We start from the raw sequence: 27102 nt of genomic DNA, 5'->3' as shown, positions 1-27102 counted from the left end.
AGATCCCTTAATGGAACAATAACTTCCAAGTGTTACTATTAAAAAAAGGGTGATTAAACTGACATTAAGAGACTAACTGTGGTGGTGCTGTCAAGGACCAGTAATGGAGACCTTTTTTTCGTTTATGAAAAGTAACCTTAAAGTAGCATAACAACCAGTTAAAACAATTACTTTTCTAGAACAATTACAATTACTTGTTTTAACAGAGTTAAAACAGAGCTAGTCTACTGTTATCGTTACAATCTGAACCGCAGCAGTTACCATATATCATAAGTACTCTTTCGTTGAAAATAAAAGGTAATCCCTTTTGTACGCAGGCGTCATGAATGAAGTTACTCGTCCATGACTTGGAGGAGGGGTTTTCTGCTTATAAAGTACGAAGAAAAAATTCGGTTAACCTAATCCGTTGGATAGGTGTCGGTAACCACATCTCTTTTATCCTTAGTATCTAAAACAACGGTCTCTCTCCTAAAGTTCAGTGTTTTATATACTTGTTGATTTCCTTTCCGAGTTTTTTTAAACTTTTGTAATCACCATGGACAGCACCTTTGATAACCTGGACGCAGTTGGTTTTCTGAAAATCTGGCAGCACTTTGACGCTGATGGTAAGGTCTTGTTTTATTAGCAAACATCCAAATACCGCTTTTCAGAAAGTAACCGTTTATGGATATTGAGTTTATCCGTATGTTTTATTCGTTTTTAGACAAAGACGTCCATACAATGTTTTGTGTTCAGGTCAAACAACAGATACAGCTTTAGAAACAAAGGCATGTGAAGTGAATGTACAGTATATTTTATATAAAAAGCTCTGGTACAAAACGCTCCAAACCTTGACGTATCTCAAACGTTATTTATGCTTACAAACACTACTTACCATAACAGAAGTAGTTGTTCTGTTTAGCATGTCTGGTTTTAAATGAAAACTAATTTATAGCATATTTTCTAATGTTATTTTAATTGATCCGAAACACTACTTTTCAAAAGTCATATTTAAACGCATCACTGCTTTTACTGATTTCGTTCGTGTAAAAATACTAACTGCTGTTTGTTACGTTCATAGATAACGGCTATATTGAGGGAAAAGAACTCGATGAATTTTTTCGCTATATGATGAAACAACTAGGTGCCGGGGTAAGTTCCGTAACTTCACTCGTTTGATCCTCAACACTTTTTTGAGGCAAATAATCAAATAGTTCCAGAAAAGGCGTTTCATTGATGTCCTCTTGGTTATAAGTGTGAAGAGCGAGTGGGATGTCATTTTTCAGACAACAAATCAGGATAAAGTGTAATAATTGTTTTGAGGCAAGGATGGGAGAGCGATTTCCTTCACCTTAGTCAAGCTAATGCCTAAACTATAATTCTTGTTTCATTTCGTCTTTTATGATTTATGATTTTAATTTTAACTGAGTAGAAAATATCTATTTTGCAATAAGCAAACTGTTCTTCTCAAAACACTGTGCTGTGTCTTATTTATAGTGTCCAATGGTTGAGCTCTATAGTTCAAGCACTGAAAATGTTCAACAGAATAGAAAAAAATTAAATAGTACAATACTGAGCTATTACTGTATATTGTCTTTATGATTCTAGCAATCATAATCCATACATTTAGAACTATTTTGATCTTGGTTGTCAACTAATCAGAAAAGGTCATTTTCATGCTTTTTTAGTTTGGAAATTTTACCACTTTTGCAAACAAAACTGTAACCTTTACAAAATAATTTACATTCCCTTCTCAGAATGGCTGCAGATAGCTTTCAAACCTCAAGGCAACAGAGCATAGCTTCACAAAGTTCTTCTTCTCTTGGCAGTACCCCAGCATTTTTGATTTTCACTTTTAATGTCCCAATTGATTTTAAAATGGGATTTGCAAGGACCAACATATATTTTGAAATGAATCATTTATTACAATTTTATGATTTAGAATGTGAAATGGGAGCTTGTTTTATCCAACTAACTGTTTAATGCTTAGTTCAGTGCTAGAAAGAGCTATACAAAGCATGTGATCCACACTTTTTCCAACACAATATCTTCCTATTCCTTGGCACACTTGAGACCTTTCCACATTGCTGCCTCACGGCACTGGGACCCTGGGTTTGATTCCCGGAGTGCTATCTTCTTGGGGTTTCTATGTTCTCCAGGGTTCTGTTTAAATAGTTTTACTGCGGGTGCTCCAGTTTCCTCCACAGTCAAAGACATATTGGTAGGTAAATTGGATTCTGGGATAGCTTGCGCTGGTGTGAGTGTGTGATTGTCTGTGCTCGTCTGTGCCCTGCGATTGATTGGCATCCCGTCCAAGGTGTGTCCTGCCTTGCGCCCTTTGCTTGCCAGGATAGCCTCCAGCTCCCCTGTGACCTTGAATTGGATGAAGCAGTTAGGAAATGGATCGATATTAATTCTCTTATGTCTAATGTAAAAAAAAATATATATATATATTTTAGTTTCCTATAGTATTAAAGGCCACCAATATTTTGTATCCTTATCATTTTTCATCTCTTGTATGGGCTAAAAGCAATGGATCATTCAAAAGTGGGGGAGTATGACAACGAAAACCCAGAGCAGTAGAAAAAGATGTAAATGTGAGAGTTCTGGACCCCATTTTAATGCCAGTTCCAATTCTGTCATGCAGTACAGGATTGTAGTGCCCTTTAAAGCCAGAAAGCAAACATCTGTAAACACAAACACCTGCAGCTCACTTACTTCTTCTACTTTATATTTCAGCCTAAACCTACTGTAGACACATTTCTTCTGATAGTAACAACATTTCGCATATTGACAAATGGGGAGATTCTAAGATCATCATAAAGGGCTCTTATAGAGTGTACACTTTTTTTACAGCCTCCTTTCTGATTTGAAAGCACAGATTTTCCAAGAGGAGAGAAGAAGGCTGTATTTTCAGCTGCAGAGAACATGATAATGCATTTCACAATTCAATTATGTTGTTCTGCTGTGTTCCAAATTAAGGATTTCCTGTTTTCCTGCTGAATTTATCACACACCAAAGATTCACAGAACTGTTTGAACATTTCTATGAAATGTTAAATACAATTTATATGTAATATTCAAATAAAATACATGTCACAGTTTTCCATTTTCATAAAAGAAAACTCTCCAGCTGATTTAGATAATAAATTCAAGTATCACCAGTGAAGCTCTTTTCATGAATAATGCTTCACTGTACTTAACTACAGCATAAGAGAGCCGATTTAATGGCTGCTAAAAATAACTGCAATTGTGTTATACACAATGTGTCTAAATAATGAGTTTAAAAAGTGTGTAATATCCATGCATACTGTACTTTTCCAATCCTCTCTTTATTTAATAAGAATGACTAAAAATAAAGAAAAACATGCAAAAATATTACATAGAAGGTTTGCTGTGCTTGCAGACGTTTGCTTCAACAGCATCCCTTTCATTGCCTGTAAAAGTTCTCACTATGAGAAGATTATTCCTCAAGATTTCATCACCATCATCTTGTTTCACAAATTTAAAATGAAATGCATTGCCCAATTTTTATTTTATATTGCATCACTGTAAAAACTAATCCTTCTTTACCTTCTCAACACTAATGTCTCATATAATAAAACCCATGCTCCTGGTATTTTGATTTACAGTGCATTTTAATCACTTATGAAGTCATAAATCCCCTCACAACAGTTTGCCACAGAGCACTTTACAGAATTATACTGCAGGCATATTCATAACAAAATGTCAGTCTTAATAAAACTTGTCTGGGGCAGTGGGATTTTGAGATTTAACACTAAGTCTCAGAAACCTGGAGCTGCATCGAGTTTGGTAGGAAATTCATTTATTTTATTATATTGCTGAGTAAACTGGTTAGTCTTCTACTTATTGACTTCTGCTTGTAATAATAACCTTGTGTAGCCTAGTTAAAATGTGGATGTTTTAGACTGACAAGTGGGAATAGTGTAATTTAATAAATATGGCCTTGAGTCCATTGTCTGCTGGGTTAGACTCCGGTCTACTGCAAACCCGTATAGTACTTAGCAATTATTGAAAATGGATAGATGGATATCAGCAGACACAAAGGTTAATGCACTAAAATCAGGATGGAAGTATAATGATGCAGATTCCAGATGTGCTGTAAGTCTTTTATGTGTATGACACTATAATATGCAGTACAAGTGACCTAACCTATTAAGCCTATTTTAATCATTACATTTTTGGAACAAAAGTCTTCAAAACATAATTTGAAAATTAATTTCATAATACTTTAAAACAAATTAATGTTCATATTCATATCACTTATCCAATTCACGGTACGGTGGCCCAGAGTCTATCTTAGGAAACATTAGACACAAGGTGGGATACACCCTGAACCCTAGTCCACTGCAGAATGCTCATATTAATCTTTCAAATACAATTCTAAAGCTGAACACCATGTTTCTAAGTGTTTCACATACTGTTCGAAATGGAGCAGGATTTCACTGAGCCTGTCTGCATTATTCTTACTGTTTTTCCTGAAAATAAACAATGAAAAACCCTGTGTTTTCCCCCATGCAGTATTAATGAGAAGGCAGAGTAGCCTATTGTCATAATGCATTTCTGAGAAATGTAGCATTTTCATGCCAACAGGAAATTGATTAGTTGATAAAGCTCATTAGGACAATTCTTACTTTAATAAAAAATATGTAGTTAGTAATGAGTGTCCAACAAAAATGTTATCCTTGATGTCTTGTACAGAATGTATTCTAAAACTATACAACATCTGTTAAATACGTTGTTCCATGCCGATTACACAAAGCATTTTTGGGAAAAATGCAGTCACACCTGTTAAAACATGGATGTTGCTCTTTTTATTCCCTTCTTTTAAGGCACACTTAGCTTTAGTGTTATATACAGTATTTAGTATCTTCTTTTCTTATTGAAGCTAAAGACCTTCTAGAGCACTGTTTTTTGAAGGAGTCAGTCTGATCATTCATTAAGAGTATATTCAGTAGGAAGTGAAACATGATGGCCTAATTCTATGGATAAAGACCATATCACACAAAAATGTTGTGTAGTTTTACATATACTTTCCAATTTCAGTTTATTAAACAATAAATTCATGAAAGACGTGGAACAGTAATGCATGTTCCTGAGGATATTAATGCAGGCATTACCATTTTTGGCCTGTCTCAGGAATTGTAACCAGTTTTTTACCTCTTTTTTTTTATTTTGAAAACTTACTTGCAAACTGCACAAGATTTGTCAGAGAGCAGTCCAAAGGAAGTTCATATCATATTGGAATACAGCGCCTTGCAAATTCTGATGATTCCTATGGGTTTCCCATTTTATGAAAGTACAAAATAATACATGCCACTTTTTTAAACAATATTTTCTTCAATACATTAATGTTGAAACTGATGACTTCTAAGGGTAATATAGATTTCAGTAAATATCCGCAAAACTCAGAGAAAAAAACAAAATGTTGTATGCAGAAGTATTAACACCCATGAACCCAATGTGTGGTGGAAGTACTTTTGACAGCAGTTGCTATCAAAAAGTCTATCAAATGTGCAAACATATACGGTGCACTGTCTGCCTATTCTTTTTGGCAGATGTGCTGAAGCTCTTTCAGGTTGCTTGGGGATCCCTTATGCACAGCAGTTTTCAAATCTTTCCACAGTATCAATAGGATGTAAGGCAATATGATTTAACTGGGATTCTCAAGGACATTCAATTTCTAATTCTTACGTCACTAATATTGTGTTGGCCTTGTGCTTTGGGTCATTGTCCTGCTGAAAAGTGCATTTTTGTTCTAGTTTTAGGCCTTTTATCTAGGTCTTCATATACTTTTCAGTCCGTGCTAATGAGAAGCAGAAATACAGCATACCACAATGCTGCTACCACCATGTTTGACAGTATGGATGGCTTCAGCTGTAATACTTTGTATTTACACCAAAATGTTAAGATTTTGTCTTTCCTGACCACAAAGCTTTTTGCCAGGTTGGTAGTAAGTGCTTTGTGAAATGTTTTTGTTGTTCCATACAAGCCCTTTTTCTGAAGTGAGCGTGATGTTGTTGACCCATGAACATACTGTATTCTCCCATTCAGCCACTGTGCTCTGTAACTCTTGACCTACTCTTTGAAAGATTTGTGGCTCTTGAAGGTAATTTTGTGCACTTAATTTAGATTTGTCACAGCAAAGGGTATGAATATTTATGTAATTATGACTTTTCAATTCTTCTTTTGTTTTTCACTGAATGTGTGGAGTAGATTGTGTTTATAACAAATATTGCACTTTTTAAAGCAACAAAATATGAAAACTGTGTAAGGGTCTGAATGTGAATGGTCTACTTTTGCAAGGTACTCAATGTAAACACTCTTCACTCTGGCATTTTGAAAACATGCAGAACTTCATAAGGTTGATCAACATAAGCCTCAGGAGTTACACAGATTTTTAGTGAAATAGCTGAACAAAATTCCCAGATTTTCCCAATTGTGTAAATGACATTATAAAATTTGGAAACATTTTAAAAAGAGAATCTATTTATGAATGAAATGTACTGTATATCCCATTTAAGTTGGCAGAAATAGCTTAAGGAACAGGTAGGCTCATGAACAGAATCACGTAGCTGACGAAAAAAAACTAGACATGATTGAAATCTGGCTCATATGAAGCAATCATTTTCATTACAAAATAGTGATATGACATTATTGAAGGTTGTGTTCTTCAGTTTCTAACAGGGAATAATAGAATAATTGTGTTGGCAGCATCTTGATTAGGGTCCTGATGTGAATTAAATTTGGTTTTAAAGATTCGCCTTCTGTTCTCTATAATGAAAATAAACCATAAATGTGGCTTGTTTTTAGCATTTATTCCACAGCATCCTCCTTATGGTCTTGAGTCTTTCTTTGCTCAATATACAGTACTTAAGAAGTGATTGAGACTAAACATTGATTTTCTTATTACAGAATAACATGGATATTGAACAAATAAATAATCATTCATTAGCATCTGCTACACTATAAATTTGAAAGCAAAAAGATCCATTTATTGGATTTTAGATAATACATGCGTGTCAATATTTTTAATGTCTTTATAGAACCATCACGAGAATAGTGGCTTAGGAGAGATCCTTGGGTTGCCATTAACAACGGTAATCAGAAGCACAGTGTCATGAATGGTACAGAGGAGAATGACAATATGGAGATAACACAGATAATCTTTCCATTCCATTTAAACATTATGATATGAGCAGTATATCCATCCATCAATTACCTAACCACTTTATTCAGTACTGGGTTGCAGGGGAGCCTGAGCCTATCTCAGCAAGAAACAAGCACAACGCAGGAGGCCAGTCCGTCTCCAGGCACACACAGATACAAACATGCACACACTCACACCAGGGCAAATTTTACCAAAAGCTAATGAACTTACCAGTATGTCTTGGGACTGTAGAGGAAACTGGGGTACCCAGAGGAAACCCACTCAAACACAGGAAGAACATACAGACTCCATGCTGATATCACCTCAGGTCTGGAATTGAGCCCAGGGCCACAAACAATGATGCTAAACCACTGTGCCACCGTAAGATAATCTGTAAAATAAAAAAAACTGAAAATTGATTACATGCCTGATTTATGAACTGGACATTTTATTTCAAACAACAAATTAAAAAATCCTTTGTGCTGATGTTTTCTTATTCTGGTTAAAACCTAAGTAAATAAGAACAAGAGTGTAAAATTATATTCAAGTGTTACTTAAGAATGACTATTTTGTGTAGTTCTACTTAAAATGTGAATATACAGTACAAGGTCTATTATGTGCTTTGTAAATAACCAGACTGAAGATGCTTAAGCTACTTTTCAAAGCTATAAGCTACTTATCAAAGGTTTTATATGTACAGTAAGTCAAAATACTTCTTGAACCAAAATTTAGTTTTTCACTATTTGAACTAAGAACAAATACAATGCTGAGAAGAATGTATTGTACATCTGCCCCTTTAAATTTTTATAGCTAGTGGTATACATTCAAACATTTTCTGTACAACAGCATACAAACAAGTTATAAGAGTGGCTATTTGTTTTTCAATAATAATAAGTTCATTAATAAGTAGTTTATTTACATTGTCATCAGGAACCATTGTTAAATTAGTCTTTGAACTTTTTTCATAGATTAGTCTATGAACTTTTACATAGTTGCTTAAGATTTAAATTGTCAACAGAAGCAAACAAAAAAATCAGTCAATTACAGGTTTACATGGAAGTGGTTTGTAGTTGTCCTTTGGTTGGGCCAGAAAATAGTATATTTTCAAGTGGTAATCGCATTTTGAGTACCTAGTTCTTGTCAAAAACAGGATCAGAATAAATAAAATAACAGACCTAGTAAAGCCAGTAGTATGGATTGAAACAACAATTGAAAACAACAGACTCTTCTCAATGTCCTTGTGTACTTGTTTACCTGATTTCTTTCTTTCTGCTCTTTTGAAGAATAAAATAACAGAAGAGAAGGTCCAGCGATTAAAAGAGAGATTTATGTCAGCCTATGATGCTACTGCTGATGGACGCCTACAGATCCAAGAGGTAAAGTTGATTGCATTCATTCCTAAGACTTTTTGAGTTTGCATGATATACAGTATACTGTAGTTACTTGGCATGGCATCAATCATAAGTACACTGTAATACTGTTCATGCAAGAGCTGTAGTGTTACTTAGACATCTTTTAAAGGATCTGCTTAAAATTGAAAGCAAAATTTCAGCATCATAATGTAACTATTTATAATAAAGAGCAGATAGAGGCTGAAAAGTAAAAAAAAAAAACATTGTCTTCCATCAAGTGTGATGCCTCCAAAGGAAACGTTTATTCTTTCTACTTTACTTTTCAATATGAAATTAATCTCTACATATTTTTACTTGTGAAAAAGACTTTGGTGATTATGTTGACGTGTCTTACATCTTCTAATCAATGTGAGGAAGCAATTAAAAAGGCAGCAAAATGCTAGAATATATTGATAAAAACATAAAATTGAAATCTAGGCATTTTTGTATAATGCACTCTTTTAGAATGCTCTGGAATCAGTCAAAATATACAGGAACTAGCAACCCGATTCATTCCAGGTCTTAAGACAATATCTTAAATTGATAGGCTTTTTAGTCTTGAACAGAGAAGATTAGGAGGAGCCTTAATGCAAGTATTTAAAATCCTCAAGAGCATTGACAACTCAGTTCAAAGCTCTTGAGGCCAGCAGAAGTCTTCATAATGAACAGTCAAACATAAACAAGAGGGCACAAGTGAAATCTATGTTGGAGGTATATTTAAAACTAAGAACAGGGGGCGATCTTCCCCAAGACATGCGAGAATATGGACCAAACTTCCCAGATATGTTGTTGAAGCCAATAACCTGACTTCTTTAAAAAAATGGTTGGATAAGACTTTGGGATCAATTAACTACTAACTACCAATGAGCTACAGTACATGAGTCAAATAGCCTCCTCTTGTTTGTACAGTAACTTTTTGTGTGCATAATTCCCAAATTTCGACCTCTAAAGGGATTAAATGACAAGGTGAAGTACAGAAGGTCTCTTTCATCGCTGGAAACACTTTGGTTACAATGAAGGCCAGCTAGGATTCCTGCATCCTATACATTCTACAGACATGTCATGAATGGCACAACAGACAGACGATGTACTGTACCACCAGGAATATCTGTGGCTGTGTTGGTGGATTAAGGATGCAGCACAAAGAGATCTCTCTAACCTTTCTCCAAACATGATCAGCATCAAACATTTTCATAATGATATACCTGCAGTGATCCTCAATAATAGACCCATTATGGAGATTTTTAAAAATTTGGATAGGAGTCATACATGGTTGTGTCATCACTCACACTGTATTGTGTTTTCAGTATTTCCGAGCTCTATGCTTCATTTGATAAAGTTGGATTAAGTAAATAAATATAGACTCAAAGAATTATAATTTCTTTTTGTGGTATGTATTCCTGGTTTAAATTGAATTCTCCTTAGTCTCTATAGAGTAGAAGATAAGTGTTGTTTACACCAGTGGTACACCAGTAGGTCACTGATGAGAGGGGGAACATGTATCTTCCAGTGAAGGGAAGACTGTCAGTGGAAGGGTGAGCCCAGTTGAGTGTGTCAGGTGTGCCAGGGGTTCCAGGGAATGAAAGTACAAGGAAGAAAAATGGAGAACTAAGAAGAGTTTGACAGGAATTTGTCTGTATGTCCCGTGGATTAAAGGATTGAAGAACTGTTCCACAGGAGAAGGAGAACTGAAGATCTTTAGCTGACTAAAGACCACCCAAACACGCACATGTAACCTGATGACATACTGGCACATGTGGCACATGTTTGTGGGCTGGGAGTCGACATTCCCACAGACTGTACCTTGACAGAAATGAATCTTTAGGTAATTGTCATCATATTTACAGATGCACATCAGAAGATAAGAGCAAAAGATTCTTCCAGTAACCACCAAAAGCACATTAGAACCATTGGTTTGGATCGGATAAAACTTTGTTTTTTGCTTTATTACTGCATAAAATAACATTCTTAGAATATATTTACAGTATAAAATAGTTGTTTTTTGTGGCACATTTAGAAGGTTTTAGAAAGTTTACAATAGAAAAGTTTAGAATATGCTATCATAATGCATTCCTTATTCATAACAGAAAATCAAGAAAGAAATCTGTTGGTTCAGAATATTTACGTGATTATGTCAGGAGAATGTTTGTCAAAAGACACAAGCTATAAACCAGGGAAAATCCTTGAGGCCTTTTGTTCCCTCTGGTTGTTGAATTTTATTTGAAGTAAAGAGCAACACTGTTTTGTGTAAGAGGAGGCCTATGTGTAGGAGTTTAGAATTGATCAAAGAAGTTCATGTGTAAGCTAATGATCTTGACTGAAGCAAAATAATGGAGCACCTCACATAGTTATGAGTATCTTGAGATGATTTTTGAAAAATGTATAGATTTTCTAAGTGCACAAATTTCAAAGCACAAATCCCTGAATCACAGCCAGACAAGGTTTAAATGGTCGTTACATTCTAAGACTATTAAATTTTAGTTGTTGTATTCTTAAAACCTTTGTTAATTTTATCAATTGTTCATGTTTGTGCATGAATGAGGAAGCAAGCAAAGTTTGAAAACGCATATTGATCTCAATTGCTGTTACTCAAACAGATTATGTTGTGTAGCTTTCTGTTTGATTGAGCCTGTGTTTTTATTTAATGCTTCTAATACAGCACTAATTTCATATATTGAATATTTTTCATGTGTTCACTAAGGATGAACAATTTCTTCCTTAGGTACTAGAAGAACATAGTTCTGTATTTAAACAGTAGTACCATAGAAGAGGCAGAAGTATTTTGGTGACTAGAAGCACTGAAGATTAATAAATCCCCAAGTCGTGATGGTATCTTAGCAGATGTACTCAAGGAAACAAAAGATGTTATTCAGACGCCATTGACACAACACTTCCATCAGTAACTCAGAACAAGAAAATCACTGGTGTAGTCCACATAATAATTCCCTACACTTATATAGCGCTTTTCTATACAGGTAATGGGGACTTCCCTCCACAACCACCAATGTGCAGCATCCACCTGGCAGCCATAGTGCACCAGAACACCTACCACACATCAGCTATCAGTGGGTAGGAGAGCAGAGTAATGAAGCCAATTCATAGATGGGGATTATTAGGAGGCCATGATTGGTAAGGGCCACTGGGAAAGGACGCCGGGGTTACACCCCTACTCTTTTTGAGAGACGCCCTGGGATTTTTAATGACCACAGAGAGTCAGGACCTCGGTTTTACGTCTTATTCGAAGGATGGTTCCCTTTTACAGTATAGTGTCCCTGTCACTATACTGGGGCATTAGGGCCCACATAGACTGCAGGGTGAGCACCCCCTGCTGGCCCCACTAACACCTCTTCCAGCAGCAACCTTAGTTTTTCCCAGAAGGACTCCCATCCAGGTACTGACCAGGCTCACACCTGCTTACCTTCAGTGAGTTACCAGTTGTGAGTTGCAGGGTGATATGGCTGCTGGTGATTCTACACATTTGTAGAATGGGTGACAAAAAATGAACCACGTGCAGTAAATGCAAACCAAAATGCTGGGCTTCTATTTCATGTAAAGTTATGGAAACAATTGTTAAAACTAAATTAAAGGATCATCTATATGGAATTGAGATACTAGTGAACAGTCAACATGAATTTAGAAAAGCTAGACCCTGCCAACATAAACCAACTTATTTATTGAACAAGCAACTGCATAATGTATTCACACAAAGCATATGATATGGTGTGTTTAGATTTTCAGAAAGCCTTTGATTAAGGTTCTCATTAATGATAAATTCTCAAATTACAGGCAGTAGATATCCAGGGAAACCTGTGTTTGGATTGAGAACTGATTAATAATACAAAGCAGAGTACAGATAAAGGATGAATGCTCAGATTATACTGAATGCTTATTGAGCTCAATTGCTGTTACTCAAATAGATTATGTTGTGTAGCTTTCTATTTGATTGAGCCTGTTTTTTTGTTATTTAACACTTCTAATACAGTACTAATTTCATATATTGTGGAAAACAGCAGCACAGTTGTGTTTGTGTTCTAGCCCATTGAGTGTAACAGAAACTGTCACTATTGAAAACCAAGGTTTTCTTTTGAATAATTTTCAATGCCAGTGATGTGACTTCTAATACACTTGCAAATAACCAGAAGAGAAAATACAGAATTCAGAGGCATTGGGAACTAATAACAGCAATGACCTAAGAATTAAAATACACAATCTCTCTTTTACATGTGGCCCTTTTGAAGGTCTTTTAATTAAAAAGGATTTACTTTGTTGAACACTGACATATCTGTCTGTTGTACACTGTGTATATTAAATTTACTTTGAAATTAAATTATATGCATATCATACTCTACACATTCAAAGCAAAAAACAAAAATAGATAAAAGCTTTCAAAACAACTCAGATATAAAGTTGTATAAAAGCACAGAAAAAAGAATTGTTTTAAAAAAGTTGAAAAATCCCTTGTGAACAGTGAAACTGAACATTAAGAATGGAAAGTGTATTGTACCACCCAGGAACTGACTAGATCAAGGTGTTCCTCCAAACGGAAGTGCTGGGCAAGGAGATAAATGTTGAGGGAAGATGCTTTAAAGATTAAGTGACTTAGTAAGAGCTACTGAGTTCAGTGCCTGAGATGGGAGAAAATGTCCAGCGATATTCCAGTCCCTCAACAAAACAGATCTTATATGATCTTGCTCAGGGTCCCAACGGAGTAGGATTCCTCTGCTGGCCACAAGATTTGAACTGGCAACCTCCTAGCCACAAGCGCAGATCCTTAGCCACAGAGCCACCGGTCCACCCCTGGGTGAACTTCTTTCACCCATAAAAGTTTTCCATTTGAGCACTCAAGCCTATACATTTTAATTAACATATTCACTTTTAAAAATGTGCATATATCTATTTTAATTCAACAAAATGGAAGGGCTGAAAACTTTTAAAAGGCACTGTATTTATTGTTAGTTATGCCTTGTACTTTCAAACCACCAGCAAGCATTGTAAGGCTGTAAATCTCAATTCCCGTATTTTCACAGTTAAATCTAATAATGCACTTAGAATAATCAGTTCACAAAAGCACAGGCTGGGCTGTAATTTTGCAGTGTTGTTTTCCTGAATGCTAATAAAATTGCGGGTTAACATTATCATGGGCATACTCTTTGACAATGCACAGTACCTTGAACTAACAGCAGAGCTGCACTTTGCTGAAACATAAATAAAGATACTTGTGGGCCAGAATTAAATTGTCTTGGCAGCCAAGGAAAAGTTAAATAGCCCTTTATCTCTGTATTGGCGCCCTGATGCTGCTGTTGTGCCAGCTTGCTATTTTATAGCACTGCTGTCAAGTAAACCCTACTGAGGCAGGTAGAGCATTTGAGCAACAGTGATAAGTCATATATAACGACGTTCAACGCCATGAATCCGATTGTCACAGGGATCTCTGTCACTCCGATGGAGCAAGCTTTTAAGAATAACTGAACTAAAACGGGCTGAAAAACAGGTGCAGTATTTGGGGGATAGACAGTATTTAAATCTAATAACTTTAGAACCTTCTGGGACAGCATGAAGAGAATGACAGGACTGTCCTCATGCAGGAACCCAGTAGTGATTGATGAACTTCTGTTTTCAAATGGTCTGAATGTGCTGTTCACCAGGTGTAATAAAACAGATACCCCTGATAAATGCTTTAATATATTAAAGTTAGTTTCCTTAACAGTTCAGACGGGGTTATCATTAATGCAGACCAAGTTATGAATACCTTTCAGTGTACACAAGTTTGCAAGGCAACTAGCTCTGATAATATAAATGCATTTATTTTGAAATTTGCAAGAGAATTAGCTGCAGTGTGGCAACCAACTTTCCAGATGTCAGTAGACACGCATACTATTCCTGTACTATGGAAAACGTCCCTTATTATACCCCTCCTAAAGAAAACCTGTCAAATAGAACAATTTTAGATGAACTGCTATTGCGTCAGTTACAGTATAAAGAAATAATGGGAGAGGATTTTGGTTTAGAATCTCAGTAAATGCTAAGCTAGATGCATTTCTGTTTGCTTATAAACAATGGCACAGTACAGATACAGTAGTTACCCTCACTGACCTTATTTCAAAGCATACTGTATAAACAAATGAAAATCATATTCTAGAGTACTTTTCCATCTGCCTTTAACAAAATCAGATCTGGTATTTTATTATAAAAAATCATCTAATTACAGGTTAATCCATATCTGACATTTTGGTATAATTGCAGGTATAATTTGGTATAATTACAGCAGGTTAAAGGCAATAATATACCTTTACCAAAATAATAACTAACTGTGGAGTACCCCAGGGAAATAAGTTCACCAGCACTCTTCATTGTCTATACCAATCGTTGAGTTGCTTGTGGTCCAATCCAATCCCTAATCAAATTTTATGATGATTCCACCTTAGTGATAAACAATAATCATTCAGTTCTGTGATGTAAAGTGTACTGCAGTATGACATACAGTAACCATCAATCTTTCTGTACAACACAAATCTAAGACATCTATATACATATAAATGATTAATTCTTTTAGCCCATATTCCATAAGTGAGTTTACAATGAAAGGGTAATGGTTTAAGGGTAAGTGCAATCAGTGGATTATGTTCAGAAGTGAAGGGGTAATGTGGAATTATGTGGGCTTAGTGTAATGCTACAGGGTTCTTGCATAGTTTAGTGGATTCCTGTAGGGGTGGTGTGAAATGAATATGTATGGATAGATGTCTGTTATTTAGTATTATATTTATGTGTAATGTTTACTTATATTTGTTGGTATGTTTTGTACATTTCTGTGTGTAAATCATAGCTGCTTTGATATAAGAATTTATGCAAAGTATCATATTGTAAGATAGGTTAGTAATGAGCAGGAAGGGGAGAATTCCAGCCCTCATTTGCTCGGTTGCAGGTGAGCAACTGATTGGTCTGATGGTCTCGTCCAGCCACTTCTTTTGGGATTTGAGGTTACATGCTTCAGCAATATACTGTATGCCTGAGTAGCTTGTTCCAGACTGCCACAGTCCTTTCTGTAGAGAAGTATCTCCTGTTTTCTCTCGGTCTTAAATGCACCCATTCGCATTGTCTGGTTTGGGTTTTACTGTAGATCAACATCTCTGTTCAGATCAAACCAATCAGTGTAGGACATTTTTAAACCAAAAATGTACACTACTTTGTCAGTCTTTTCAGACCGATTCCAAACAAGCACCATCTTTTCTAACAAATCAACAATTGTTTGCAATAATTTTTAAAGGTTGATTTAAGATTGAGTTCTAAAGGAATTGTCAGTTTTCAGTGTTTGATCTCTGTTGATGATCATTGAGAGTACTGCATATTGCAAAAATCTGGTAAGAGAAAAATAAGATACTAAGAAAAAATATTTAGTAACTCAATTACATATGTTCTGTAGAACCTTCACAAAACCATAAAGTTCTATGTGTCTTGTATGATGAACATTACCAATGTGATTTAAGTGCATGCTTCCAAAGGAGAAAGGCAAAATGTTAGAATGCAGTTAATTAATTTAATAAGAATTTAAAATATTATTTGAAATACAGTATTACAGAACTATAATTAGTATTTTTAATCTGGGAGACCTGCTGGTTGTATAAAACAAACATGTAGTGATATCTGCATGGAAGCACAAACCTTTAATGGAGCCTTTCAAATGCAACAGTCACTGAAACGTCTTCTCTTTGTCATATTTAGCTGGCCAATATGATGCTCCCTGAAGATGAGAACTTCCTACTGCTCTTCCGCAGAGAGACTCCACTTGACAACAGCGTGGAGTTCATGCAGGTACTGTAGGAGCCTAGTACTTGTAAAGCAAAGATGTGTACTTAGTGGTTAGATAATTGGGGACCCACATCTCTGTTAGCTATTAAAAGTGCCTGATATGCATCTCAGAGAAATAAGTTATTTTGATTGTAAAAAAATGCAGTATACTCTATGTAATCTTACTAGTTTGTGAGTATACTGTATCACTGTGAGTTGACTAACAAGGATGTTGAGAAAGACAAAACTGGATAATGTACAGAAGATTTGAATGAAGCCTTAGAATGCTGCTACACCTTTAAGAACAATGTTTTTTTTTACTGCAACATTTTTAGTATATATTTACCTCCAGTCTCCAGTATTGCCCTCAAAATGGACCACATCTGGGAAAATATATGGGCTATGCCCTCTTTGATTTTAAGGGACTTATCAGCAAGTGGATTGCTTGAGTACATTTTTGTAAGAAAGGTTACAGATAAAGGGAAGCTTATTCTATTTTAAAGTTCTCATCTAGCAGTTTCTTGAACCTAAGGATTCAACAATAGGACTGGGGAGGTTTCCTTTAAATCCCTTCACTGAAGCAATAAAAACAAGTGTCTTTTTGTTTTTGTGGTACTAGCTTAGAGTATATTAAAAATAGTTCAATAAAATAAAATGTTTTTTAAAACAGGCAATCATACATTGAGGTAGCACTCACAAGGTAGCACTAAATATGATTATTCTTATTAGTTTTATATAATGCATTTGTTTTGTAACTGGAATATCTGCCTTATTTTGTTTATTTAATAGAAGATTAGTAAAAAACTGTATTTGGAAATACAAGGCACTTTGTTTCTGGTAAAGTAATCTTTCTGGCCAGCAGCCATATCACCCTGCAACTCACAACCCACTGAAGCTCAGCAGATGTGAGCCTGGTCAGTACCTGGATGGGAGACCTCCTGGGAAAAACTCAGATTGCTGCTGGAAGAGGTGTTAGTGGGGCCAGCAGGGGGCGCTCACCCTGCGGTCTGTATGGGTCCTAATGCCCCGGCATAGTGATGGGGACACTATACTGTAAGAAGGCACCAGCCTTTGGATGAGATGTAAACCCGAGGTCCTGACTCTGTGGTTGTTAAAAATCCCAGGGCGTTTTTCCGATAAGAGTAGGGGTGTTACCCTGGCGTCCTAGCCAAATTTTCCATTGGCCCTTACCAATCATGACCTCCTAATAATGATTTGGCTTCATTCCTCTGTTCTCCTCCCCTGTGGCTGCCATTGCATCATCCAAGTGGATGCTGCACATTGATGGTGGTGGTGGGGGGGTGTCCCATTGCCTATAAAGTGCTTTGAGTGGAGTGTCCAGAAAAGCACTATACTGTAATCGTAAGCAATTTATTATTCTCTTGTTACATTTGAATATAGTGATGTTTTTCCATTTTAAACTCTCTTCAGATCTGGCGCAAATATGACGCTGATAGCAGTGGATTTATTTCAGCCATAGAGCTTAAGGTAGAGTATGAATTTATTCTTAATTTCGTTAGGTATGTTGAATTTTGAATGTGTCAGTTTCATTTTTATAACTTTTCTTCAGATGTATTCAGATGTCTGGTTGGATAGTTCAATACAGTACAATACAGTTGTCTCATCAGAACAGACTAAAATTTTCAGCTTCTGATGTACTGTAACTGCTGTTGGCAATATATGCAGTACTTTAATATCTACTAATCCACCTCCTCAAAAAGGCTGCTTTAAACAGAAGCACAGAATGAAGCACAATAAATAGACTAGAAATACTTCACATCTTCATGACTGAATGTACCATTCAAAGTGAAGGTCAGATACATACAAAACTGCCATATTAATATGAGTTACATTTCAAGAATCCCACTTGTTTAAAATATGGTCAGACAAAGAAAATGACTAAAGTAGAAGAACTGACAACTGATAAATATGTCATTCATTTGTGCTCTTAACCTTGCAGATTTTATGGAATGTCTATTATACAGTATATGTGTCCTTGCACATGTTCCAAAACAGTACATACCATGATGCAGATTTTGGTATATGTGTTTAAATTAAACTAAAATCCATTCATAACTGCTGGAATGTAAAAATTGACATCCATCCAACACCTTATGGCAAGCTGGAATTCAAGCCTTGGTTAAATAAGTTGAGTGACTATTTTTTTAAATGTAATTTGCACACACTATAAAAATTATAAGCTGTGATACAAAATGCAATTATGGAGGTATAAAAGATGTATTGAGCAAAGGCTTCATGGCAGAGTATAACCAAATGTTTAAATGAATGCAAGCAGATGCAAAGTAACCAGTACAAGATATAGAAATTGCTACACACAAGGTTAACAATTACAATACAATGCACCTGCATAGCAAACATTTTGCAAAAACACAAAGTGAATAAAAGATTTTTCAGACCGTAGTGTAACCCCTGTGATTGTCACATGCTTTTCATCCATTACCTTTTATCCTTGAAAGCAGTCCTGCAGGCTCTTTAGATCTCTTTAAATCTAACGGTTTCAGGAACCACAAGACACAAGGCCTGGCCACTGGAAAGATATACATGTACTGTACTTAGATACTGTACACACAGTGGTTCTGCATGAACTCCTGAAAGAAAACCGAAGAACTGAATACTTGAAACGTAAAGGATATAAAATGAAAGAGTCCAATTTCTCTCCTCCATTAAAGTTTTTTGCAGTGGATGAAGTATTCAGTATTTCAGCCTCATACCTCCATAGAAGGGAGCTTGTGTTATTGTGGCTGCATCAAGTCTGATGCAGTGTGTAAATTGCTGGCATCCAGCTCCAGTCCTGAAGGGCTGTAGTCCAGCAGGCTTTATATTTCTCTTTAAAACCACAGGTGCCTGAGAGCAAGTAAAGTCTTCAACTGCCACCTAAATGAACTAATTTTCTTCAAAAGTCCAGTAAAACTAAAACCTGAAACAGGACTCAAGTTGGGAACACCGCGTTTAGGGGTGGACAAATGACATCTGTCGTAGTAGGAATTGAGCAATTTTTTTCTTACCGTTTTTGTCTGTGTTTTGTAGATGGATTTAAGCACATCTTAACACATCTTTAAGAATGTTTTTTTAGTACTTCCAGGAGGCAAAAAGCTTACACACAAGCATTTTAGCACCTAGCTAAAGTACACAAAATCTAAACTGTTGAAAATTACCTGTATTTTACTGCCTTCATAATTTTTTGCTGTCAAATTAGTGTCACACTAAGAAATGGCTTGAACCAAACCTCAAAGGGGCTACAGTACAGTATGTAAACATTAGCACAACTTTATTATATGTTTTCTAATTTACTTTATGTGCAACAGTATGTCGTAAACACTAAGGCCATTGAAGATTAAAAACAAAGCTTTGTTTTCTGTCAACATAATATTCTCATCCCTATTTAAAGACATCTATAAATCTATTATAAATAATTAATATAATATGACATAGCCACATTATCCACAAGAATAAAATGTGACTGTATAGATTCAGTATATGCAAAGATGTTCAGTATGTGCAAATACAATGCAATATGTTCTGTACAGTATATAGAATAGTTCCTAGGGCCCAACCCGTAGAGAAGAAATCTTTTGCCATGACCACAGGCCAGTTACTGTATACAGTATGTGCAATTAAATGCCACATCCGTAGCCAAGTTGTTCTTCAGGACTGCTAGGACTGAGTTAAACGCGGCTGAGACATACTGTATGGTGGTACAATGTTTTTTTCAGGATGGTAGTTGGTGCTTTTTTTCAGCCCAAATCATATAGATTTTATGTCAAACTGTTACGCTAAAGCATGTAGCATACTTATTGGCCAAAGCACCACACTCATTTCACAGTGATCTGTTTGCATTAACCACTAACAAGGAGAAAAATATCTCCTTTGTCTTTTCTCTCCACAACAGAGCTTCCTGAAGGACCTGTTTCAGAAACACAAGAAGGTCATTTCCCCTGAGAAACTGGATGAATACACAGATGCAATGGTAATTGAGTCCTGTTATTATATCTCTGATTTATCTGTGAAACATTCTCTTTAATACTCTATATCAATCTGTTAAATGGCTGAAGTAATTTACTTAATGCAGATCTCACTCACCAACAGAGTAGTCTTTCTGTGCCATAAATTTAAAATGTTTTCATGGCACATTTTCAGACAATTGATTGACAGTTATTATGAGTGTTTGCTTCAGTGTTACTTCTAAATTCATTTAAATGTACCAGACAAAAAGTTGTATATTATTTTATTCAATGTATTGCTTGTAATTAAAAATTGAAATTTAATTAAAAGTTTATAATAAACAAATCTTTAGTACACTGGCAGCATTAAAGAATGTTACCAACTTCTAGTGCGTTGTATTAGGGATTAGCACTGCTCTCTTGGAAGTGTGGATCTCTCCTTCCCTTTGGAAGCTGTGTTGATGGATCTTGCTCACAGAAATGCAATGTTTGGATTAGTAATTTCCTTTCATCATTAATGGCAGGTGACATGGAGGTTACTTATCCCTGATAAGGAGGACTACAATTATAAAATTATCACTTCAGAGGCTTGGTTAGAATGGGTTTTGAAACTTTGGCTTCAAATAGATTTGACATAATTCCACACAAATCTCTTTCGAAGTGTGCTGCTGCTGACATTTCTTGTCATTTAGTGTTGCATGCAATTAAGTATTTAGTACCTCATGAAAATGACAGTCTAAAGATTTTCACCAACAGATACAATAATAGCAGTGTGGAATTGATCAGATAATTGCAATAAGGAACTGATCTGTTTTTTTACCTGTTTTATGTGCATTCAGGAACTGTATTTGTCCTCAGATTGAGTGTACATTTAAAGGGAAAATTAGTTCAATTAGGTAGCCGTATCAGCATGTGTGGGCTGCAAAGGTACAAGTAAAGGTTTATTCCATGTTGAAAAGAAGAAATAACGTTTCGGCTATGGAGCCTTCTTCGGGTGTGGGTTCTTCACACCTGAAGAAGGCTCCACAGCTGAAACGTTGTGTTTCTTTTCTTCTCTTTTCAGCATGGAATAACCTTTACTTGTTCTTTTAAAGGGGAAATTGTTTTTTAAAATAAAAGCACTTTATTTTACTTTAATATAAATCAAATATATAAATTATTTAAATACACACTTCACAAAATAAAGCAATAACATCACTATCAAAATAGATGTACAGTATGGTTCCCTGACCTAGTCCTATAATAATTATATGCCACTATAAAGCCCAGACAGTGTCCTCTGACAATCTGTTCCAGTGCAGAAATATTCAGCATCACTTTGTTATTCCTGTGTTTTCTGCACTTCAGCTTGCCTCTGCAGTGTCAAACTGTACAGTAGGTCTTGGTTGTATGTATTGTGCACAGCATTTTTTCTATAGCAGAGATCTCCAGCCCGGAATGTGGAGAGCCCCAGTCCTTTTATTTCTATCAGCCTAAAGATGTTTCTAAAGATTGGGAACACCTGTAAATTAATTATCAATTTAGCACTTTCATTTAATCTGTTCAAAATGAGAACTGCATTTTATGAAGGATGAAAGGTGCACAGATTGTGATCCCAAATTATATCTAAATGACTTAATTTAACAAATCACTAACTTATTTGGTCATGGTGAAATCATTCCAAGTCTTTAGACATGGGTAAATTAATGGTAATGGAAATGTATAACAATAGATTTGGCTTCTCCAGGAACAAGATTGGAGAGCACTACTTAAAAAAACCCAATTGAAGTTGCCAAAGAAATGTTTCTTTATATGTGCTATGCATGATTCATAATGTGCCTTTTCACATGAGCTGGATAAGTAAATGTTATAGTAGTCTTGTGCTATCACTGATAATAACACCTCTTGCATCTTAAAAAATGCTGACTTTCATTACCCCACCTGTGAACTACAATTAGTGTCTCATCATTTAAAATAAAAGGTCAAACAGAATTGGATTCTTGTGGAACTCTATAAAATGAGCACATAGTTTAACAGGCTTGACGACAAAGTTACTGTGGTACACTGAGTAAACAGATACACACTGCTCAATCATATCTCTGTACTACCCCATAAATAATCTCCAGCTTGAATTTCCTTGCAATTTTTAATATCAGTCTTTAATATTTGTTTTAAAAATATACACAAATATGTATATGAAGAATAGTATTTAGTGGTGTTTTTCTCTTACATATAACTTTTTTTACAGCCGTCATATGCCATAGTCAGAATATGTACTGTACCATAGTGTGTAGTGTACGTTCCCAATAGGCAAAACCCTACTTTCTGCTACCATAATTTAAATAAATGCTTGAATCTTGTATGTTACTATCTTAGTTAAGCCATGAGAAGTACAGCTGTAACTAATTACAGTCAAATATTTATGGCTTTACTAACCTTAGCCATTTCTTTTAAGAAGTGCAGTATAATTTTGGTCCTTGTTAATAACTTATTGTATATTCTGATTTATACTATGATTCTATTTTCTGGTTCACAGATTCCAAATATTTTTCATAGTTAAGTCTTTCTTCATCTTTTTTATTTCAGATGAATATATTTGACAAAAATAAAGATGGACGTCTGGACTTAAATGACTTAGCAAGGTATTGACGAATTTCAAACATATAACATACATAAGCTATTGGTTTATCTCAAGTTAATATTGCTGTTCAGCTCAATCTTACTGTAGTTACTTTTTTTGCTGTCAAATCTGAGACTTAAGTTTTGTCTTCTACTGTTCTGTTGAAGAGACACATTAAGACCATTTGTATCTACTTTTACAAAACTGTTTGGAAATAATATTGTCAGTATCTGTATTTTAGACTTGGATTCAAATTCAGCATTTGCCAAGAAATGCTGATATTATGGTTTGAGACATGGTTTTGTGAAATTGAACCCAAACCTGCTTATATTTTACTAGAAGATCCCAAAGGTCAAAACCTTTCAATTTTGTCTGTTTTTTTTAATATTTCTGAATGGTCCTTGTGTTTAAATGTATTTAGAATTGACAAAATATGAAATATCATGTAAGTCTTCTAAATTAATTAACAGGAGATACAAAATTAGTAAATTGGCATCTGGTGTTTTCTAATTATTTATCTTTTTTATCTCCTTAAAGAATCCTGGCTCTGCAGGAAAACTTCCTCCTACAATTTAAGATGGATGTGAGTGTTCTTCTTCTTCCTCATCAGACCTTTATTATTGTTTTACTTCAATGTGCATTAAATATTTCCTTAACATTTCTTGCATTTACATTTCAGGCTTGCAGTCAGGAAGATAGAAAAAGGGATTTTGAAAAGATATTTGCTCACTATGATGTTGTAAGTGTATATTATATTATGTAATGTCTCTGTCATTTATACAACATTCCTAATAAAAAATAACTTCCATTAAAAACCATTTTCAAATGATTAACAAATACAAGTCTATCTGAAACATTCTGTGATATGAAGAAAACTGGGATCTACCATAAGACAAGCTATCCAACCTTTAATTAAATCAGCTAGTTTATTATATACAGTATAAGACATCTATTCAGTCTATTTTTCCTGTTCATAAACATTACACATCTAACTTAAACCTGTTTAATATATAATTTGGTAAAATTTAAGACCTGTTGTTCTAGTGTTGCACTTCAAGAAACAAAGTAGATTTAATTTCACTTTATACATATAACTCATGTGTTAAAGCACAACATTTGAATTTAGAATAAATATATGATTTTGCTATAAATCATTTAAGGTTGGATACTAGTATTTCTTAGGAAATAGAGGCAGATGCTTGTTTTGTTATAGTCAGGTTTGGTATCTGTAGAATTTTGATATTTCAACATTAAATGTAGAGTTCTTCATTTACCTACTAAAAAAATAATGTTCTCCTTTTTTGAATAAGTATAAAAAAAAACCTTGAATTAAAGTTCAGAGGACTAATTACAAAATGTTGCCCAGTAATGTAATGGTTCTCTCAAACATATATTTTCAATCTGGGGTGCAATCATTTGTACCTAACCCGTACACTCTATCAGTGCTGAGTGCCCTTCAGTCACACAAATTATATTGCTTTGAATAGTTGAACAATGTTAAATGCATTTGTTACCTTTTTACACATACTCAGCTCCCTAAGCTGAATTTATTTGCCTTTTTACCTTAATGAATTTTAGAATAAATGGTTATATTCATTAAAATATTGCTTTAATAAAAAACCCAATAAATAACTGACCTTATTTGAATATCAAACCTACCTCAAAGTATGCATAGTTATATTTTTAAAATTGTGAATATTCATAAAGTGATATTGATAATGAATGTATATAAATGAAACAAGAAGGCAGAAAGTCATCTATTCATTTCCCTAAAGAACAAAAATCAACCTAATTGGTTATATTTTTGCAGAACCACTCTTTATTCAATGCAAATAAAGAGACAGACTTTGTCTTGATGAAGAAAGCATACAAAGCCAGCATGTGCACAATTTTTTTTCTTCTCAGGCTCAAACGTTTTTCATGCTCTTAAGGTAACTTTTTCCATGTTCAAATCTATTCAGTAATAAAGTAATAAAGTAAAAGCCTAAATCTAAATACTTCCAATACGGTTTTCGGTTTTGTTTGCTTGAAAAATTGGCTTTGTGAATTTTTTATGCTTACAGGAATGCCCACAATTAAACATTACCAAAGGGTTTAACCATAATGATGCTTTATTTTAACTAAACACTTTTTAAAAACATACAGTACAAATTTCACTGCACTGATTTAGTATGGCACTTATCTGCGACAACCTTTATTACTTATAAAAGGCACAGTTCTGTAGTTTAGAGGTTTTCACTTGTGTGCAAATGTTTTGCCACTGTTACAACACCTTTCCAATATCAATATTCCCTCTTATTGAGAATCACATTCAAGAAGCTCACATCAGCTCACTTTGATAAGCTAAATCTGATAAAAATGATAAACAAAGTCATGAAAGGAAATCCCACATGCACTCCAGAAAGACAAATCCCCCATCACTATTATGTTTAATTGTTGCATCTTGAAAAATAGGTACCTCAGCTGAAAAGACTGAAGACCACTACTTTAGTATGCCGGCATCTCAGTGTTTTAGCAAAATAACATTATATTAGCTTGTTTTATTTATTCATGTTCATTCACTAAGTGTTTGCGTGAAGTCTACATGCATTAGCAATCACAACCCACAATGTGGGCTCTTCTGATGAAAGTGATCTCCACTTTTACTCAGTTCTTCCCTCTAAACAATTATGAATCTCACAATAATTGATGTAATTATTCATTTCAATATTGTTTTTATCCAAAACCACAAACATTTTTTATCCATCTATATAGCTAGATATTTCACTGCAGCAATGTGAATCAATTACCTTTTGCAAGGATACAACAGCAGTGCCTCACCCGGGATACAAACTCAGAAGCTTTAAACTCTTTTGTAAGATTAGTTATAACCATCACCTACTCACCCGGGATACAAACTCAGAAGCTTTAAACTCTTTTGTAAGATTAGTTATAACCATCACCTAATGGTACTGCTTCAGAATATTATGCAGAATATTTGCTTAATCTCAATGTAGCACTACCTTTTTATATTAACTGGTAGGGTAGGTAGATCCTGGAAGTAATTACTGTATATGACCAGTGTGATTTCTTCATCATAAACTAAGTGATTTATTTTGTTACAGAGTAAGACAGGAGCATTAGAAGGGCCAGAAGTTGATGGTTTTGTCAAAGACATGATGGAATTAGTTAAGGTATGTTTAAAGCTGTTAATTTCATTCAGTGTCTTGTTAATTTTACAATCAATAAAATACCATTGTTACACATACAGTTGGTGTCTAAAGCCCTGATTAAATCAAAGTTCGAATGACCCTTCTAAAGCAAACAAAAAACATTCCTTTTGTTTAAAAAGAGGCTTCTTTCTTCTCACTTGAAATAATCATTTCTTGGGTGACTTGAAGGTGGGTCAGTGTTTGATTTAATTCTGCCCTAAAATGTGAAACATTTCAGTTAATCATAAATGGAAAATTTGAATGATTCAAAAATAAAATCAGTCTTTGTTATAAGTACTAGTATATATTTTATACTCTGACTCCTATTTTATATTCTTTTCTTCACAGCCTAGCATCAGTGGTATTGACTTGGACAAGTTCCGCCAAATTCTGCTGCATCATTGTGATGTGAACAAAGATGGTAAAATTCAGAAGAACGAACTAGCGCTATGTCTGGGATTGAAAGTAAACCCCTAATTTACTAATGAGCAAGAAGCAATACTATTGTGATTAGCCTGCAAAGCAATGATAAGCTATAACATGAGCTTTGGACATATTGGCATGATGTAGCTTTTAGATTCTGAAGAGTATTGCATTAGGAGTGGAAGCTGGAGTATGTGATGGTATATGAACAACCAGTATGCACTCTTCTATTCATTGCACAAATGCTTGTGGATTGTGTCATTGTGGGTATGTACTGTAATATTGTTGCTGATATTTATGTAATGAATTCCCATAGTAGTAATTCAGTAGCAGAACAAAAGGATGCTTATATGGTCGGTACAGGTAAACCAATTGCTTCTATATTGTGGTTGGCAAAGTATTTGTCACCAGTGAGAAAGTCAAAAGAAAGGCAACACTGATTAAACGTGAACTTTCTTTTTTTAATACTACAAACATTAGATTTCTGAATGTTGTGGTGATATTTCTTGTGCTTTGCTTCTGCTTGATTGTAGCATTTTGCATGCAAAACCAACCAAGTGTTTTCTATCTTGACAATCAAATAAACCATATTAGTGATGAAA

General features: G+C 34.8%; 1 protein-coding gene across 1 annotated transcript; it reads left to right on the top strand.

Annotated features, from left to right (window-relative positions):
* The first annotated feature begins 391 nt into the window (after window positions 1-391).
* LOC148822954 (secretagogin-like) lies at window positions 392-27102 on the top strand. Its single transcript, XM_088929399.1, has 11 exons — window positions 392-605; window positions 1061-1131; window positions 8433-8525; window positions 16260-16349; window positions 17757-17813; window positions 20236-20313; window positions 22853-22908; window positions 23424-23469; window positions 23566-23625; window positions 25991-26059; window positions 26426-27102. The coding sequence occupies exons 1-11, from the start codon at window positions 536-538 to the stop codon at window positions 26552-26554; spliced, it is 819 nt and encodes a 272-aa protein (XP_088785525.1). The 5' UTR covers window positions 392-535; the 3' UTR covers window positions 26555-27102.

The sequence above is a fragment of the Atractosteus spatula genome, chromosome 12 (assembly GCF_055471065.1).
Source record: "Atractosteus spatula isolate fAtrSpa1 chromosome 12, fAtrSpa1.hap1, whole genome shotgun sequence".
NCBI classification, from domain to species: Eukaryota; Metazoa; Chordata; class Actinopteri; order Semionotiformes; family Lepisosteidae; genus Atractosteus; species Atractosteus spatula.
Note: the sequence above shows the minus strand (reverse complement) of the source record. Positions and strands in the feature narration are given on the sequence as shown.

Excerpts from the sequence above, each read along its gene's own strand:
- LOC148822954 (XM_088929399.1), top strand. The coding sequence starts at position 536 with ATGGACAGCACCTTTGATAACCTGGACGCAGTTGGTTTTCTGAAAATC. Across the intron at positions 8,526-16,259 it reads GACGCCTACAGATCCAAGAG|CTGGCCAATATGATGCTCCC; the intron begins GTAAAGTTGATT and ends TGTCATATTTAG. Across the intron at positions 22,909-23,423 it reads GACTTAAATGACTTAGCAAG|AATCCTGGCTCTGCAGGAAA; the intron begins GTATTGACGAAT and ends ATCTCCTTAAAG.